The sequence below is a fragment of the Battus philenor genome, unplaced genomic scaffold (genome assembly GCF_028537555.1).
Source record: "Battus philenor isolate CCGP_79_NKW_IND1 unplaced genomic scaffold, ilBatPhil1.0.hap1 SCAF_30, whole genome shotgun sequence".
NCBI lineage: Eukaryota > Metazoa > Arthropoda > Insecta > Lepidoptera > Papilionidae > Battus > Battus philenor.
This window is the reverse complement of record NW_027181694.1, coordinates 6766928-6785748: the sequence shown is the minus strand read 5'-3', so window position 1 is coordinate 6785748 and position 18821 is coordinate 6766928. Positions and strand designations below refer to the sequence as shown.

The 18821-nt window shown below is 39.7% G+C and overlaps 1 protein-coding gene across 1 annotated transcript in view; it reads right to left on the bottom strand.

Moving 5' to 3' along the window:
* Nucleotides 1-2198: 2198 nt before the first annotated feature.
* The window catches only part of LOC137927470 (uncharacterized), a 37192-nt gene continuing 20569 nt past the window's right edge, over nt 2199-18821 (bottom strand). The window contains 13 exon segments of the mRNA XM_068771282.1: nt 2199-2350; nt 2920-2970; nt 3520-3593; nt 4311-4447; nt 5705-5835; nt 6801-6945; nt 7983-8179; nt 8738-8832; nt 9486-9565; nt 10919-11026; nt 11992-12104; nt 13836-13906; nt 15806-16022. Coding sequence (XP_068627383.1) covers nt 2267-2350; nt 2920-2970; nt 3520-3593; nt 4311-4447; nt 5705-5835; nt 6801-6945; nt 7983-8179; nt 8738-8832; nt 9486-9565; nt 10919-11026; nt 11992-12104; nt 13836-13906; nt 15806-16022 — 1503 coding nt within the window. The 3' untranslated portion in view covers nt 2199-2266.

The window sequence follows — 18821 nt, the reverse complement described above, 5'->3', positions numbered from 1 at the left end:
GCCTCGAGGAGTTGTTGATCAAATTGTTCGCCGTGTCACTTTTGGGACAGGAGGGGGGTGAATTGTGGAGGGGCGGATGCTTTCGGTCGCCGGTTGTTAAGCAGATATTATATATGAATAAATTATTTATTCACATGAGAGTGTTTTATTGACTTAACCTTTTATATAATACAAGCAGTTTACATCAACGCCTGGAGCACTGAGGAAGTAAAACCAGTGAGAAGTTCACTCGAATTCCAGTGATAAGTATGGTGATTGGTTTAAAAAGATGAATATATATCTGATTTGCAGAACATCCTGTACAAAATAAACAGTTTGAGCGGTAATAAATAAAGCAGTAATGATAATACAGTAAGAAAAACCAATCTCTAACTGTCAAGCGTGGCTACTGTTATATCCCCCCTAGATACCTTTGGGGGAGGCAATAGGTCTTACAGAGAGCGTATATTGGCTGAAACAACTCTGTACAATAATTAGTAGTTTGTACAGTATCTTAATGACAATATAGTAAAAAGTTAGGTTCAATTTAAAATAGGTTTAATTCCGTATTACTACAAATAAAAATTCATTTTTGTTCACTATCTGTTCCTGTAGACTCGGAATGAAAAAAATAAATCATATGTAACGTATTTCAGAGTGATCACTTTATACAGGTTGATTGGAAATAGGTGTAGAAGCTTTCATCTGATAAGCAATTCATATGTTTAAAGCTTTTTTCATATATAATCAATCACCTATATGAAATAAAAGACAAATGTTTTTAAAACGTCGCGGCCAATTTGTTTAACACAGTACAATGTGATTTAGATGAAAATATCAGAGTTCTATTTTCAAATTGATCGGTTCTAAAAATGAACGCTACCGTCACAATACGATGTTTTATATTTCGTTGCAAAATAATGTTTATTAACGTAACATATGACAATTTCGTAATCTATTATTTTAGTTTTAATTTAACAAAATATTTTCACTTAATGCCACAGAAACTAGAATAAGAAAGATCTATCTAATGATAATGAATTTATTTTCGCTCTTCCAGTCTTCAAATAATTGTTCATTCACTCTTCTAACATATATTCACATGATCTTACATTCTCATTCATTCCTAATTTTCCACCTTTGTATCGCCTTTCGTCCTCTCCTCAATTATATATATGTTTGCAACGATGAGTCACAGTCTATTCTTATTTTAAACTTATTTATTAGTATTACAAATCTATGTCACAGTTGAGGGTAATTTGTTTTTCTATACTTAAGTATATATATTTTATCGCCTTATTCACTTTTATTGCTCTTCTGTTTTTATTTTTGTTTAAATTGCTATTTTAATTATCGATTTTAAGTTTTTCTTCTTCACCATTACGCCCTTGATCACCTTCCTGCAGTAACTGAGGAAGGATGCTCTGCCTCCGTCATTTATAATGGTGATAGGTGCCAATTGTTAGTTTTGGTTAAAAATATTGAGTCAAAATGCTTGGTACGCAACTAAGGAAACTGCGCAGTGTAAAGATGGTAGTGGACGTTCCTCCTACTCGTTCTATAGAGAAACCGGGATGGTGATCCCAGCATCTTGTCGTGAAGTTCCATAGAGCCTTTACGAACATGAATCCTGATAAAAATTAGGGATGTCCAAGGCAGAGTTTCCCAGAAACTCATTGACATCATACTGCACCTATGCATGATACAGAGGAAAAAGCTGTTCCGGTGTGAAATATCCTTTGACCTTATTCAGGCTAGATGTATCATGCCTATATCTGTCTTTATTTTTGCGAATACGAGAGATGTCCTGTCTCTTTCGTCAAGCGACAGCTTACATCCAAATGGTGCAGGACAGATAATTAAGTCAATAAAGTTACTTGTACTCCATTGTGTGTACCTCGCTTTAGAGCATCTTTTGTACTACAATAGAGATACATCCTTCAGTTTCAGTTTATTTATTCCTTACCCCTCCCCCCATGCACACCACGCGTCGAACCTTCAAGAAATTATCTGCCAGGAGTATATTTAATTACGGGGTCTCGAGGAAATACGACAACAAGAGTTCATGAATTTTAAGTGTTCAGGGAGTTATGATATTGTAATTTAATTTAGTAGCGTGTAAACATATTTTTATACCAAGTAGCATTTAGAACTTGGTCCTGATACGTAATAATAATATATTTTTTCAGACAGCGTTGTCCTTGTAAAATGGAGCCGGGGGTAAATGAAAGCCTTGACGCGCGTTTGCGTCGGTACCTTTTATTCGTATCATTTAATTTACATTCGCTCACAGATCCGTCTCCGAGGCGCGGGTGTCGAGCCAGTGGCGCTCGCGCTCCTTGCGCCGCCGGCTGCGACTCGACGTGGTCTGCTGGGATACAGTTATCAGATACAAATGTTATAAATCGCCCATAGATGGCGTGAAACACGCTGTAATTTAGCACGGCGCCGATAGATGGCGCTGGCCGCCATGACAACCTACTAGCCGCATTCCAACCCTATTGGATATCTATGAGAGACGATGTTCAGCAGGTGACATTCTTCGTGAGAAACTCTGAGGATGGTAGATGATGACATGCGATGTCATAACTGGTGATGGATAGTTTAACAAACATATGTTTATATGCATGAAAAAAAGAGACTTGATCGCATAACTAAAGTGTAAGGGGCAGCATACTACTGGTTACCAGGCTTCACCCAACTTGGTTCATCAAGGTCCCATTTCTGATATGGACGACTATTTCAAGTATCTGCTTGGAATTTTCGAGATTTTTTTTAGTCAATACATGGCTAGAGCAAAGCCAACACCGACGCAAAATGAACGCAAATTGAAACAAGACAGGAAGAATTATCAGTATAACAATGTGTGTGGAATGAGGTTGTGGAAAGAGGGTTCTCCATTAAGCCCCCCCTCCCCCCCATTGTGTTTGGTGAACTCACCGTGCCGGCAGCCCTCTCAGCCGCGCGCGCCTCCCGTACTGCCAGCAATTCCTGAAACCAAAACCCCAATCTTCATCATCACACTAAATGTTCAATCAAGACAAGTTGCTTGATTTTCCTGTGTATTTCTCCCTCTGACTAGGACAATCCCCAAAAAAACCTTTTCGTAATATTTAGGTGACATCAAAAATATTTCGTATCAATAGATGTCGCTAGCTATATGTCTAGTGAGTACATCGCGATATGGTTCGATTGAATGTATAATTAACCTAACATCTCGAACCTGCGTAATTTTCAAATGCCACTTGGACCGCATTGTATGTAAACTTTACTGCGATATAATCATATATAGCATTTGTATATGTGTGTAATTTATATGTATATGCAGTATGTCCATATAAATAATTTTCTTTTGTATAACATTTTTTCACCTGCACACTTATTATTTCTGCGCCATCTAGAGTTGACCGGTAGATTTAATGTCTATTAGGCATTAAGTGTACAAGATAAAGGACATCGTTACTTCAAATAATCTGTGTATGCGTTGTGTGTTTTAGGTCTAATCTCTTGGTGTATTTGTGTACTTTGAAGGTCCCTGACCTGCATCATGACAGCGGCCTCCATCTCAGCCATGCTGGCGTCTCCAACGGACCTCACGCCGCTGTCCTCTGCGTCTGCGAAGACTCAACTTGTTAAACCTCTTACTGAAACTTAACATAACTAGATAAAGATATTTGGAAATCGATTATAGTATTTTTAGGAGTTTTGGTGTTTTAATAAAAGCGCCATCTGTCGAGTGCTATTAACCACTCAGGTTATTAAAGTCGTCGATAGATGGCGCTGTAAGAACTAACGTAAACTTTATAAACTAACGAATATAGATGATTGTAATAATGTAATATATATTACAATAAATATTTCATTTAAATATCCATTACTGGTATAAATAGGTTTTATTTATTCACAATCCACATATATATAAATATATATATATATATATAAATATAAGCCATTCTCCAGGCTACGGTTTTTCTAACAACGAACAATTAAAAAAATTTTTCGTCTGGAAAAGTCGGTAAAACCTTTTCTGTTTCGGCAAGAGATGCTGCAGTCGCTGATTATATATAATCCTATACTTACACACATATATATATATATATATATATATAAATATTTCAACATTAACCTTGCATTTGTACAGACCGCACGAATTCTAACCGCCTATGATCGTATCAACTGATAGAAGCCCACTGTGAGGCCAATGCCTCCCCCAATAATCATCACGACGTCTGGTCTTGCGCTCGCAGCAACTTCCCCCGACCTTGACCTCGTCATCGACCCAATTAGTGCCTGCCACATCCAGTTGTGTAAATGTCAGTGCAGACACGTACCGTGGTAGGAGAAGAGATGCGGCGGCGGCCGCAGCGCGCGCAGCGCCACCGTCTCTGTCTTGAGGCGCGCCGCGTGCCGCCGCAGCCGCGCCTCCTGCTCCGCGCCCCACGACGCCCCGCCCTCCGTAGACTCCTCCCTGAGAGACAACACGATAAAGCCTTCCCCTCCTCCGTCACACTTATTAAAGGACACTGGACTGTGTCTGAACTGTTAACACAAGTCTACTTGGAGACCTTTGCTGTCCAGATCACTCCTCGAAGTACTCTACAACCAGACAGCTTGGTGATTCCTGAATATGATTAAATATATAATGTATATCTCAAGTCCAAGCACCTTCTCAGATTGCGTTGCTGACCTGGTTGTTCCATTTATCATTACTTGAAGAACTTGGTGCCCAACTCCATGCCCTGAAGAGTTGGAGACGGACCAGGTGTGTAATAGTTGGTCTCGAACCATCGTGATCTAATACCATGAGGGTTTCGGGGGTAGCGTATCCACGCATACCCCCGATCCCTGACCGGGAGATACCGCGGTCCCCCGTTTAGCGCAAAGGGAGATCACCGGGGGGTTTTAGTGGGTAAGAATCCCACATACCCCTGTCCTCCCCCCAGAGGCAGGGCATCTTGAATACCGGAAGATTTCCCCCACCGAATCAAAAAAAAGTCTACTTAGAGACCTTTGCATTCCAGATCACGCCTTGGAACACTCTACAACCAAACAGCTTGGTGATTATTAAATATGATGAAATATATAATGTATATCTCAAGTCTAAGCACCCTCTCAGATTCCGTTGCTGACCTGGTTGTTCCATTTATCATTACTTGAAGAACTTGGTGCCCAACTCCATGCCCTGAAGAGTTGGAGACGGACCAGGTGTGTAATAGTTGGTCTCGAACTATCGTGATCTAATACCATGAGGGTTTCGGGGGTAGCGTATCCACGCATACCCCCGATCCCTGACCGGGAGATACCGCGGTCCCCCGTTTAGCGCAGAGGGAGATCACCGGGGGGTTTTAGTGGGTAAGAATCCCACATACCCCTGTCCTCCCCCAGAGGCAGGGCATCTTGAATACCGGAAGATTTCCCCCACCGAAACAAAACAAAAAAAAAGTCTACTTAGAGATCTTTGCTGTCCAGATCACTCCTTGCAGCACTCTACAACCGAACAGCTTGGTGATTCCTTGTGAATATGATGAAATATATAACGTATATCTCAAGTCTAAGCACCCTCTCAGATTCCGTTGCTGACCTAGTCGTTCCATTTATCATTACTTGAAGAACTTGGTGCATGATGAAATAAATAATGTACTCCATGTCCTGGAGAGTTGGAGACGGACCAGGTGTGTAATAGTTCGTTCTACTTTTATGCTGAAACTAATTGTTTGTAACATACTGAGGCTTGTCTGCGAGCTCGTGGTGGTGGGGCGGTAGCCAAGGTCCAGGAGATAGCAGCGGCTCCCCCAGCGCCGGCGCTGCCTCCAGCCGGCTCAGCAGCCGCCGCGCTACCAGCTCCGCCGCTTGTCTCTGCGCACCCATGTTTATACTATTAACGCCATCTAGCGTGTTGCAGTGGAACTGACCCGTAGGGGAAGTACACGGATCGTCCTTAACCTATGTATGTGGGTACTTAAAATAGTGTAATGTTTGTGTGTTCGATAATTATTAAATATTTAATTACAATTATTAACAGACTGTAAAATAAATCCAGCGGATTGTTTTCACATGAGAACAAATAGAGCTAAGAACAATAAATTGAACCAGAGCCTAACCGCGTGTATGTATGCTAGAGGTTGGTAAAATGTATCGCTGACAAAAAAAGGGTGATTTAGATGTTTTTGATCTTGGGATATATATCACTCTTTTAGTTCGGTGCGGCTCAGAGAGAGAATAATGCAGCTAACACTAAACATATATCCTTTATATCTTCGGCTCTTTTAGTTCAGACTAACTCGGTAAGGCGGAATAAAACGTGTGAAATATTCCTATTAAGCATTTCATGTCTTTGTCATAAAGCGCAACAAAGCTAAATGATGTCGTCGTTCCGAAAAACCGTAATTTACATTTTCAATACAAACATACAATAGCTATCCGTCTCTCTCTTACATATAAATTGTTATATAAGTCCATCTCTCTCTAACTCTGAGCTATCCGCAACTCGTTACAAGTACAAAGACATAGATACAATTGCAACATCGCGCTGTTGAGAGTCTCCGCGCTCATTATAACTGCGAGCGGATGTGCGGTCAACATTAACAAGAAGCTACAGTACTACGACCACTCCTACAATATCTTTTACAAAGATATATACCTTTCTTGTCTTTATCTCGCTAGTTACCCATCTCTAATGTGTGCATATATATGTGTTATGTGTGTGCAAGTGTACATATATACTTGTGTCTTTATCTCGCTAGTTACCCATCTCTAATGTGTGCATATATATGTGTTGTGAGTGTGCAAGTGTACATATATATATGTGTGTATGTTTGTGCACTTGCCTCGTGCGTGTCTGGGCGCGGCTGTGTCTCCGCGAGCGCGAGCAGCACGTCGTAGGTCTCGAGCGCGCGGTCGGCGGCGCGCAGAGCGCTGCACAGCGCGACCGAAGACGACTCCTGCGCTGCGCACGCGCACGTCAGCCTGCAACACCACCCGCCACCATCAGCTCTACCCTCCTTTAGTTAGTTCCTCAATAAGAACTGTCGAAAGCGACTTACAACGTCTTCACGTGCTCCCAACAATATGGAGTCGTCTAATATATAAAATTCTCGTGTCACAGTGTTCGAACTTGAACTCCTCCGAAACGGCTTGACTGATTTTTACCAAATTTTACATGCGTATTCAGTAGGTCTGAGAATCGGCTACTATCTATTTCCCATACCCCTAAGTGATAAGGGTGGTCCACCTCTAAATTTTATTTTTAATTTTTTAAACAATTTTTTTAGTTTTTATTTTATTATGATACATCATACAATACATACAACATACAAACCTAAATTTTCACCCCTCTACGATCAACCCTTATCTTACATTTGTTAATTAAAAACTTTAATTTTTTCTTTGCAAAACAACGTTTGCGGGATCAGCTAGTATATTTATACATATTACTATCTTTTTAAATGTAACCTTTATTCCACAGACACAAGCGTCTATTCCTTTGTTTTTACAATTACGTTTAATAAAATCAAAAAAAAAAATCTCGAGTTCCTGCAATTTTGTTACATTACCCGTCTATAAATATTGCACATCGACCTTTGGAAAGAGACAATCGGCTAATTTCAACTTCGTAAAGCACTATCTCTGTCCCACACTACCTATGTGACGTTTCATCAGTCGTTGTATTTCGTGCGACAGAGAAAACGCAATATTTATCTTCGGGTACTGTACATAGCTTTCATTCAAATGTGTCGATGACAACGCCATCTGGTTGCGTTACTTGCAACAGTGTGCTGTTTTATCGACATATGTTTTAGCGCCATCTAGTGAATTTTCTGTAATATTATATACGTCATGCAAAGTTCTAAAAGCTCTTCCGGAAAACATTATTAGACGTTACTATGCTACATTAATGCAAAGAAAGAGAAAATAAACTAATTCATACAGAATAACAACAGGCCTGTCTCTGACAGATGTGTATGGATACTGAAAGTAACATGGTAATTTTTACGTGGTCCCACCTGTGGGCAGTGTCGAGGGCTCGTGCCAGCGCGCAGTCCAGCACGCGGCAGTCTGCTTGCAGGCGGAGACACCGCGCCCGCCAGGCCGCCGCCGCCGCTGACAGGGATCCTTCTGCACACACACACACGCGCCTTTCATACACACACATCTAGATGTAGTAATGCTGATGACGTTTGTGTAGCTCTCGGCAATATTGCTCGAGATGATGGTTGTATATGACCCAGGTGGTGATGGTGGGTAGTCGAAGAAACGGTGGTGAACGCTATTGGTGGTTGTGAGGATTATTGGCGATGTATCGTGGAGATGCTACTCGAGGGGTCGGTGGAGCTGGTTGAGGAATTAGTTCTGATGAAGAGCTAGTACCTGACTGCGTGGCGAGCGCGGGCGTGTCCCCACACGACAGCAACGCACCCGGCAGTCGACCCTCCGACCCATGGCCCTGCGAAACACACCGCCACCATACATTTGAATAATATGTATGATTCATATATATATATATATGAATCATACATCATATATTTCTTTATTTATCAACACTACACATACATGAACAATATATACAATTGCCTATACAGGAAATTAAGCAGTGGCGCAACTTCGAAAAAAACGCAAAGCGAGATATTTGTGTATAGATATAGAATGTCGACCTGTGGACATTTAGCTATTTTAATGAGGAGATAAGAAATAGAATATAACGCTAGTCTTTAGTCTTGGTATGGTAATATATCCACCAGGGTGATGATGGTGACGGTACCTCGTCGTTGCTGAGCTGGTGGGTGGAGTCGGAATCAGCAGCACGACGGAGCCGTACACGCGACGCTATTTTCGCCTGCCTCGACTCACATCGACCTGAAAACGACAAGAGAACTAAAGAGATAGAGAGACATCATCATTTCAAACACGGGCTCCCGAAGTGATAGACCATGTTTCACTATTATATTTCATCACTGATAACACATATTAATTGAATTCTGTAATAGCAAATTCAGTGAAGCAGATATTGTCAGAAGTCAAACAATCACCTATGTGGTGATCCTTTAGAACTCAAATTTCATCATCATTACTATTGGAGATCGGTCTCTTCTATACATTTCCAATAGGATCTGGAAGCTTTCTTCACCATGCTTATTTCTCTTTATAGTATTAAAATTTGAAGACACTCTCTCAGTCTTCAGATGTTTCTGCGTATATATATATATATATATATATATTATATATATATATATTATAGTTCTGCAAGAAATATCAGACCTGTACTTTCGTTTTAAGTTTAAAATTAAAAGTATATTATTAAATAAATCTTACAATATAATAATCACGATTATACATAATAAATATATTATAAATTTTAATTCATAACATAAATAGTTTAAAATATAACATGGCATCTTTCAGAGCTAAGTCAAAATATAATTTCATGTAAAATACACTGTGTTAAGTTTTGACTTGTGACAGATGGGAGAGTATGAAGGTCTATTCCTACTGGGTTAAGGATTCCACACCTGGCGATGGTGGAAGTAGACCTTCTGGCACCTCACAACCCTCGCCCAGGAGGTGAGCACCTCTCGCATACTGGCAGCATCTGGAAATATAATTAAAATTCAAAACATCTTTATTCAAGCAGACATTTAAATGCATGTTTTATAACATTATACAGCTAATTTAAAAAAATATATATTGATATATTCTCGTGCTCTCGTATCTTTTAAAAAACAATTTCGTTCGATATTATTGAGTACATACAATACAATTTAAACCATAATATAAATATATAAACAAACAATCTAAATATATGAACCATAGTCTTTGATCCCTGTTAAGTAATGTTTTTATTTGTTTTTTCATTGTTTGACTATAAATCATTAAATGTTCTCAGTGAGATAGTTATAAGATAACAATTGTAACTAATTATATATTTCTAAGTTTCTCAGTTTGTACTTTCTTACTGCCTTTTGTTACTGTTTATCTCCAATAAATTAAAGTAAATAAATAAATAAATAACACCGGCTAGGAATGGTGATCTAACAGACGGAGAGAAACTTAATGGTTGCTGTTCTTTTTATATATATCTACATACATTATAATACAAACCATGTAAGTCATGTTAATAATAATTATCCATAATTTGACATTATTATATACACCAATACCTCACTTTGCGTGGTGGTTACAAAAAAGGTGGTTCCAAAAAAAAACACGACGCAAATTGAAACGCCGCAAAGTGAATTAAGATTTTCTATAGCGAGCCATGTAAAGATCGAAGATAGGTTCCAGGGTCACGAAAATACTCCTTTTTAAAGAGAAAATAGCACAAAGTAAACCAATAAATAAATTGGAAAAACATATACCTTTTTTGTAACCATAAACAACACGTAAAAATGTACATAAATCTATTATTCTCTCTTTAAAAAAGCACAACACACTACGTAATTGAAACTGAACTCCAAAATTATGAAAACAAAGTGAAAATAAAACTGTATTCAAATTGTGTCATTTTTAGTTAGAAAGGGAATTCCCGAGTTTTGATGGCATGGCGCTATTAGAAACAACAGTGTAGCCATCATTTAGAAAAAAAAAATTAAAGACTCGAAGCTAAAACACCGCAACGTCTAAAATCTAACGACGCACAGTGAAAATTAGTACTAATTAAGCAGCGACGCAACTTCAAAATAAACGCAAAACGAAACGACGCAAAGCGAGGTATTGGTGTATATAATTGACATATACAAGTATATATAGACAGGGTATCCTCGATTGGGCGTGGCTTCCTGAAATTAATATCTACATACTATCATTTAAAATGACCACAAATTGATAAAACCTTACAAAGCTACAAGAGCTCCAAATGCACCATGATCTTAAAAACCCAAAACAAAGTGAAACATATAACTTATGCCGGGCTGTCCTGTGAGGAAGAGCTTCGCCCCAACCGTACCTGGCGGTGCTGACGCAGATCTCCGAGTCCCTTTCCGAGTAATTGACGCTGGTGTCGCATGGCTCCGTCTGGACAGGTGTGGACACATCCAGGTGATGGTTTTCCACCCTGAAACAAGTGAGATGCAATATATACAAGGATACTTATATTCTATCGGCTTGAAATTGCATAGTGTGGAACTGTCTAGATAACTGTAGCCAAATAAGTACATTTAAGTGTCACTGGAAATTACGTAATGCCTTTATACCATATAACTAATCATATCTTCAACCGAGGGTGTGATATCCTGAAGGTCAGACTGAGTTTGGAGCGAACAAAGATTTTTTTAAGCGGACAATGTATAAACCATGATAGCTTTCTCATTATCTCTCAGTTGACATGATGTAATTCGTCAGATATATCTTCTGAAGTTTTTTTAATGTAAGAAATTGACTAATATATAGCTACTTCAGCCATGCAGCAGTAGTCGTGCAATAAAGTGCACCGCTCGCCAGCCCGCTGATAGCGCATGCGGCAAACAGTGCGAAACAACTACCACCGTTAAATCACTCAACACGTGTTTCACCCATCCACGGGGCATCCTCAGGAGTTATGTTACACCGACTAGTGCCTAACACAGAGTCGATGTGCGAGCCGGCACGCGTATTTATCAGCGGGCTTGCGGGCGGTACACTTTGTTGCACGACTACTGTTGCATAGCGGAAGTAGCTATATATTAGTCCTTTTCTTACTTAGAATGGACTTCCGCATAGTAACGCTGTGATGTGGAAAAACGTTTATTGAATAATTAACATAATTTGTGCCCGGAAAATGAATAATGCGCCTACGAGCGGGGGCATCGTTCCCTAGTTCAAATCCGACTCCCCGAGAACTGCAACGGCCGCGGGCGCACGTGCTGCGACTTGGCTCCTTGCCAAGGCGCAAGCGAGAACGCGTATAGTGCACGCCGTGCGAGTAAGCGAGACGGGTGGGCGGGACGAGCAAACGGTGGAGCGTTGTGACGACTTTTTATGTAGCAATATTATTACAACGCCTAAACCAATAAGATATTTTTTTATATGGTTGATCCTCACCTGAGCTGCAACTCCTGAGTGCTGGTGTCTGTTGTGTCGTCTGGTAGATCGTGTGGCTCGGGCTGCTGTGGCGGACTGGGCGCAGCGCCAGGACTCAAAGACGACGTCTCGTCCTGCAACAGTAGGATGGTAGTCAACTTTTTTTTTTTTGGTGTGGGAAATCTTCTGGTATTCAAGATGCCCTGCCTCTGGGGGGATGACAAGGGTATGTGAAATTCCTACCCACTAAAACCCCCCCGGTGGTCGCCTTCTGCGCTAAACGGGAGACCGCGGTATCTCCCGGTCAGGGATCGCAACGCAGTCTTCCCTCGTGTCGTGCTATAGGATGGTAGTTAACTGTGTCAACTAGAGACACTATATCTGGATGTGTTTTGTGACAGCGCCATCTACCGACGAATAATGAAACTATTTATCATACGACGCCCGCTGTAAGACAAAGACGTTTCTCAAAGAACACCACGATAAACAGTCTTGTGTTGCTAGCATCCAGACTTCCAACAACCTTAACCATGTCTTCAGTTCCTAGTGGAGAACGTACCCGCGTCTATATATATCGGCGTATATAATATAGCAACATTAAATATTTATTCAAAACACCAGAAGACGATACGTGTGGTGAACACGTCTCGTCTTTCTCCCAAGTTCCCCTGAATCTGTTTGACGGAAAAGCAACCAGGGGACTAAAAACCCATGCGACTGTACCTAAGAATTGCTATTTAATGGAATCAGGCGTTATCTTGCGAAAGTCCATTCTAAGTAAGAAAAGGACCAATATTTAGCCACTTCCGCACATGCAGTGGTAGTCGTGCAACAATGTGCACCGCCCGCCAGCTCGCTGATAAATGCCGCAAAATCACTCAACACGTGTTTTACCCCTCCACGGGGCATCTTCAGGAGTTATGTTACACCGATTAGTGCCAAACACAAAGTGGCACTAATCGTAGTTGTATAATTCGCATTGTTTGCCGCATACGCATTTATCAGCTGGCTGACGGGCGGTGCACTTTGTTGCACGACTGCCACTGCATGTGCGGAAGTGGCTAAATATTGGTACTTTTCTTACTTAAGAATTGCTAGTTTAAAGTGGCAGTTGTGCACATCGCATGAGTGGCCACTACGAACCTGTAGTCTCGTCGTGGGCATACTTCCCCACTAGGTGTATTTGCGACATAATTAAGCTAGAAGCTGCCGTATATCGTCTGGGAAGTTTTGACTATACGTGGTCTGCGACCAACGTCGAGTCAACTGCAATTGGAGAATATTACTTCTATCGTTCTTCTCAATAAGCGACAGTCTCATTCCAGCTCATGTCTACCTTATTATTCCGTTCTTCCAAAATTTGATAATACGCACAAAGCACGAGTTACAGAACCTTCTAAACAATAAACACCGAACCCTAGAATAGGAAGTTATTTATAATTTTTTTGCGTACTGTTCTTGGAAATTTCAACCGAGTACTATCTCGAACTTACTAGAACCTTATCCGTAGTATAAATAGATGTACTCCCCATGTCGACAGTTCAGTGTTGTTTTTCGAGTTATAAGATTAAGATCTACGATTAGTGATACAAAGTGACTATTTGGCAAGTTGGACAGTGATTTCTTGAGCGATTCGGAAGCGCAGTTTGGACTAAGCGAAAGTATACTTTGTTTTAAAGTAGGGTGACCATCTGATTTGTGAATAAAGGACTCCTTGTGAACCAGTGGTGTTTCATTTCGAGTCAGAACCCACAGTACGTAACAATACAATACAGGAGTTAATTCAGATTTGGAGTCCAAGAACTAGGGTTGGTTCAAGATTGCTGACTGTACTAGATGTGGTCATCATCAAGGATCCTCGTTACCTGGTCGGTGCGCGAGCGGTCTGCGTCGTTGTCCAGTTCACCAGCCGGCTGCGTTGTGGATTCGCATTCGTCTGGAAACACATAGATCCTTGAATAACTAATTATGAAAAGTTTATTTTTGAGTTCCCGACATTAAGAATGGTTTTTTTTTACGGCCCCCGCTATTGGAGGCCTCCCGTACCCCTAATTAATTGGGATCAGGGTCTTTGTTTACAAATAAGTTTTTCAGATTTTTCATCTTTATTCTTCACTCACTGTCATACTTCTCAATTTCTTTTATTCTTACCTTATTTCCATCACATTTCATTTTGTTCTTTCATTCCTTCTTGCTTTCATCGCCTTCCTTCCATCATCTTATTACCCTTAGGTGGCTAGGTACATTTTTTTATTATTTACATATTCTATTTTTTTTATCAAAGTTTCCTTTGGGTTGTGCTTTCTTAATACATTACTACACTTTTCTTATTCTATTTTTCCTATTATTAATTGACTAGTTATTTTATGTGCAGTTTATTAGGTACCTACTTATCTATAATGTTTTGTTTCTATTAACAGTGTCACTCACCACCCTACGAACAAAATTTATTAAGAATGGTTTGGGTTCTATATGTGGATTAGGACTGAAATCTTGATCGTCCAAATATCGTGTTTACTCTAGTACTTTCAAAAATATTATTGCCAGACGCAAACGTGATTGTACATCACAAGATATGGTCCAAAGATATCATGTTTTTCTTGGTCTTTTATCTTCACTGCTGAAAATGGTGCGTTTCCTGGATAGCCTTTGTCGAGGACTCGAAGAACTGCCTCCACAGGCCCGTTAGTAGCTTTCTCGGTACCTTTCCCTCTAAATATTTCTACAGCCAGCTTTTGGAGACTGTCTGCTTGCCTCCGAGGCATGTTTCTGATACAATAATTATGTTTTTTAATTCAAAGATGTTATAATTAACAATAAATTTCAAACTAAAATAGCGTATTCACAAGGCTGACTTTTTGATAGCTGACTATATCAAAGTTTCCTTGCGAAGTCTCAAATTCACGTGTAATAAACGGAATCGGATTTTTTTATTTCCGCAAATCATTATTGGACTACCATTTACAAAATTGGAAAACCATATCAATAATAGAATGACGGAAAAAGCTTATTATTGAATAAACGAACATTCATATGACATGAATCCTTGGCAGTGATGCCGTCTGATTATTTTGATTTCATTCAGGATATATGTGATAAAGTGTATATGTATATATCTGTGTTGAACTTTATTAATATATGTGTTGTTGTGGAGTTTCTTCCTGCTTCTTCTCCACAACTATAACGCTTTAAGCAGAGTAGAGACAAAAATGAAAGTTGACGATCAATAACAGTTCTGTTAAAAGTTCCAATAGTTAAATAAACGTATTTTATCTTCATCATAAAGCCACCTTAGATCAAACTAATCTTCAAAATTCTATGAGGGTTTTAGTGTGATAAAAACAGATACGCATTAACAATGGAATAGAGATGGTGGAACTTCATCGGTGATATTTTTATTTTTTTTATTTTTTAAATGACCCCCGCTATTGGGGTCCTCGCGTACCCCTATTTATGGTGGGACAGGGACTTTATTTGCAATTTAATTTTTCACATGATTTTTTATTTTCTCTCTCTTCTTTCATATTTTACTTTCTCTTTCGGTCTATTATCTATCTTTCATGCTACATTTCTACTTTCTTACCCTTTTGCTGTGTTCATCTATCATTCTTTCCTCTTCTTATTACACTTTTATTTTACATTTTTATTTATTTTCTATAATACATTATATATCACATTTGAGTTTTGTTTTATCACATTTCTTATTGTATATTTGGATTTTTATTTTTTTGTATAACGTTTTTAACTATTTTCTTGCAACAAGCGAGGAACTCTTTCCCAGTTTCTTTTTCGCCTATCAGGGACATCCGTGATATAAAAACTCATGTCGACCCACCAGAAACTTCCTCTTCAGGTATGGCGCGAGCACATTTGTCCTGTGCTCTCCGGCGCACCAGCTCGGCAATGACTCCATGCAGCTCGGCCAGACGCGCGTCGTGCGCACGCGCTTCGCTGGCGGCGCGCTGCCGTTCAGCTGCCAACGCCCTCGCCAACGCGTCCCTCTCACTCCTCAGCGTTGCGATGTCCTCCTGTCCGCTGCTCTGTGTCGCCACCTGCACCAACATATTAACTTTAGAATTTTCTAGAATTATTACCTGACCGTTTTTCTTATGTCGATAGATGGCGCTGATAGTCAATTGACTCGCGCTATAGTAATTTACTAGCTTGAGTCAGGAATTTCAAATAAACCACTGCACCTGCAACACTTTACACAGGTGGTCGCGTTCTACATAACAAAACATCACCCACCACGCCACAACACCCGTTTTTAGAGATCGCCCGCTCCCTTTGTATGCATCTCGATAGATGGCGCTGGTAGTCAATTGACTCGCGCTATAGTTAGGTCGTATAAAAGGGCATTTACTAGCTCGAGTCAGGAATTTCAAATAAACCACTGCACCTGCAACACTTTACACAGGTCGTCGCATTCTACACAACAAAACAGAACATCACCCACCACGCCACAACACCCGTTTTTAGAGATCGCCCGCTCCCTAACCGCGAACAGCGTGGGCGCACCGTGGTTGGATCAGGATTCCTCTTCGGCTCGCCTGTGGTCCGCGCTGCCGTCCCAACCCGCAAGCACACTCCAGCAACACGCCCCGTCAAAGCTCTACCGCGAAGAGCCTTAACGTGCGAGCGTCCCCGTGCAGCTGGTAGGCGCCCCACCAGCTTTTAGTTTCCAGTTTAAATCTAGTTCACGGACCCTTCCGCTCCGTGAACTCAGTACCTATGAAGCTGTAAAAGCCTTAGGGCTAACAGCAGTAACATCGTCATTCATAGACAATAGAATTTCAAATACAATATCGATTCAGGTAAAATGTCTTCCGAGAAAAGGTTCACACCTTTGTCAGAAAACAGTGTAGATATCAATCAATACAAGGCGACGCATCTGAAATATTTTTTAATTTATTAGCTCGCGGATTTCAGATACCCTGGACCCTGAGTCCGAAAACGCTGTGAAAGCTAGAATGGCCAACAGCGTTCAGCACCATTCTATGATATGAGATGAGAGAGATGATGAGATATGTCTATCTCTTCTTGGTAAAGCCAACAATTGTTGACTTTCTGGACATTCTACCTTTATAGGTTACAGATAAAGGATGATTATATCTAATATACAAAATTTCCAATGTCACAATGTTAGTTACCGTACTCTTCCGAAACGGCTCGACCGATTTTTAGCAAATTCCATATGCGTATTCAGTAACTCTGAAAATCGGCTACTATCTATTTTCCATACCCCTAAGTGATAAGGGTTGTTCACCTTTAAATTTTTTTTCAATTTTCCGACAATTTTTTTTTGTTTTTTTTTTATGACACAGCATACAAAAATACATACAACCCTAAATTTTTCACCCCTTTACGATCAATTATCAAAATCAAATTATCATATTAATTTTTTTTCTATTATAATACGACAGGCAGATAACCTGTGTACAAAACCTACATGGACAGATAGTAAAAAATAATTAATTTTCATACAATATTACATCACCATGCACTAATTGTCTGCAAATGGGGTATAGGTTTACCCTTTTAAATCATTTATAAACAATCCCTTTTGTATGGCAGTCAGACAATAAAGCATTAGTTCCCACGGTGCGAGGACAAATCTCCGTTACGTAATCACTGCAAGGAATCAGCTTACATTTTTATAGTTTTTTCTATGTTTTTATTGTTTTTAAACGGTTTTATTTAGTTCGACCCGTACGGAATTTGTTTATTTGGGTCAAAATTAGAAATTTAAGCACTTTCCCGTTGTCAGATTGATCTGAAATTTGGTACACATATTTAATTTAGATGACAATACAATATAATAAAATCAATAACATTATAAATCTAAGATGACCGCCGATACAAAATGGCGGATTACATATTTATCCTTAACCCCCTCAATATGGGTATCAAATGAAAGGGCTACACTAGTAAAACACGATGATTATGTCAAAATTTAAAATTCAAGATGGACGCCGTTCCAATATGGCGGACTAGGTACATATTTTTCCACAACCACCACAATATGGATATCAAAAAACCATTTAACTTAAAAGTTTTTTAAACGTATTTATTACAGTTAACGCTCCGTATCACTGGCCAGTACAGCCACAACACTTTTATGTAAAATAATTCTCGCGCGTTCGAAATTCGAACGCCGATTTGAATTCGAACGCCGTCATTGATGCGGTCGCCGCCGTTGCGTTAGCTCGTGTGAATTGTATCTTCCCCGCCAACATGAGGAAGTAAATCGCATCCTCCTACTAATCGCGCAACATAACGGTTGTGCTCGGCCATAAAAACTATTTCTGGAATTTTAAACTCGTAGCGTTTATAAACGTGACGCGTTTATGATCTGAGGATCAAAGTGTCAGATGGTCACCGCGATGAAAAGCTATCGTTTTAATGATGGCATTGATATATGACGGGTAGACCAATGAAAAGGTTTTGAATAATTTTTTTTTAAATAATGTTACAAAGCATGATTTACAGGATCAAAAAGTGCCATAAACACACGTGACCTTGAAGTTATTTATAAATTTTTGTATACGGTTCCCAAAAATTCTAACCGAGTACCATCTCGAACTTACTAGAACTTTATCCGTAGTATAAATAGATGTACTCTCCATTTCGACAGTTCAGTGTTGTTTTTCGAGTTATTAGATTAAGATCTACGTGATACAAAATAACTATTTGTCAAGTTATTTGGACAGCGTTTTCTTGAGCGATTTGGAAGCGTAGTTTGGACTAAGCGAAAGTATACTTTGTGTTAAAGTAGGGTGACCATCTGATTTGTGAATAAAGGAGTTTAAGTGAACCAGTGGTGTTTCATTTCGAGTCAGAACCCACAGTAC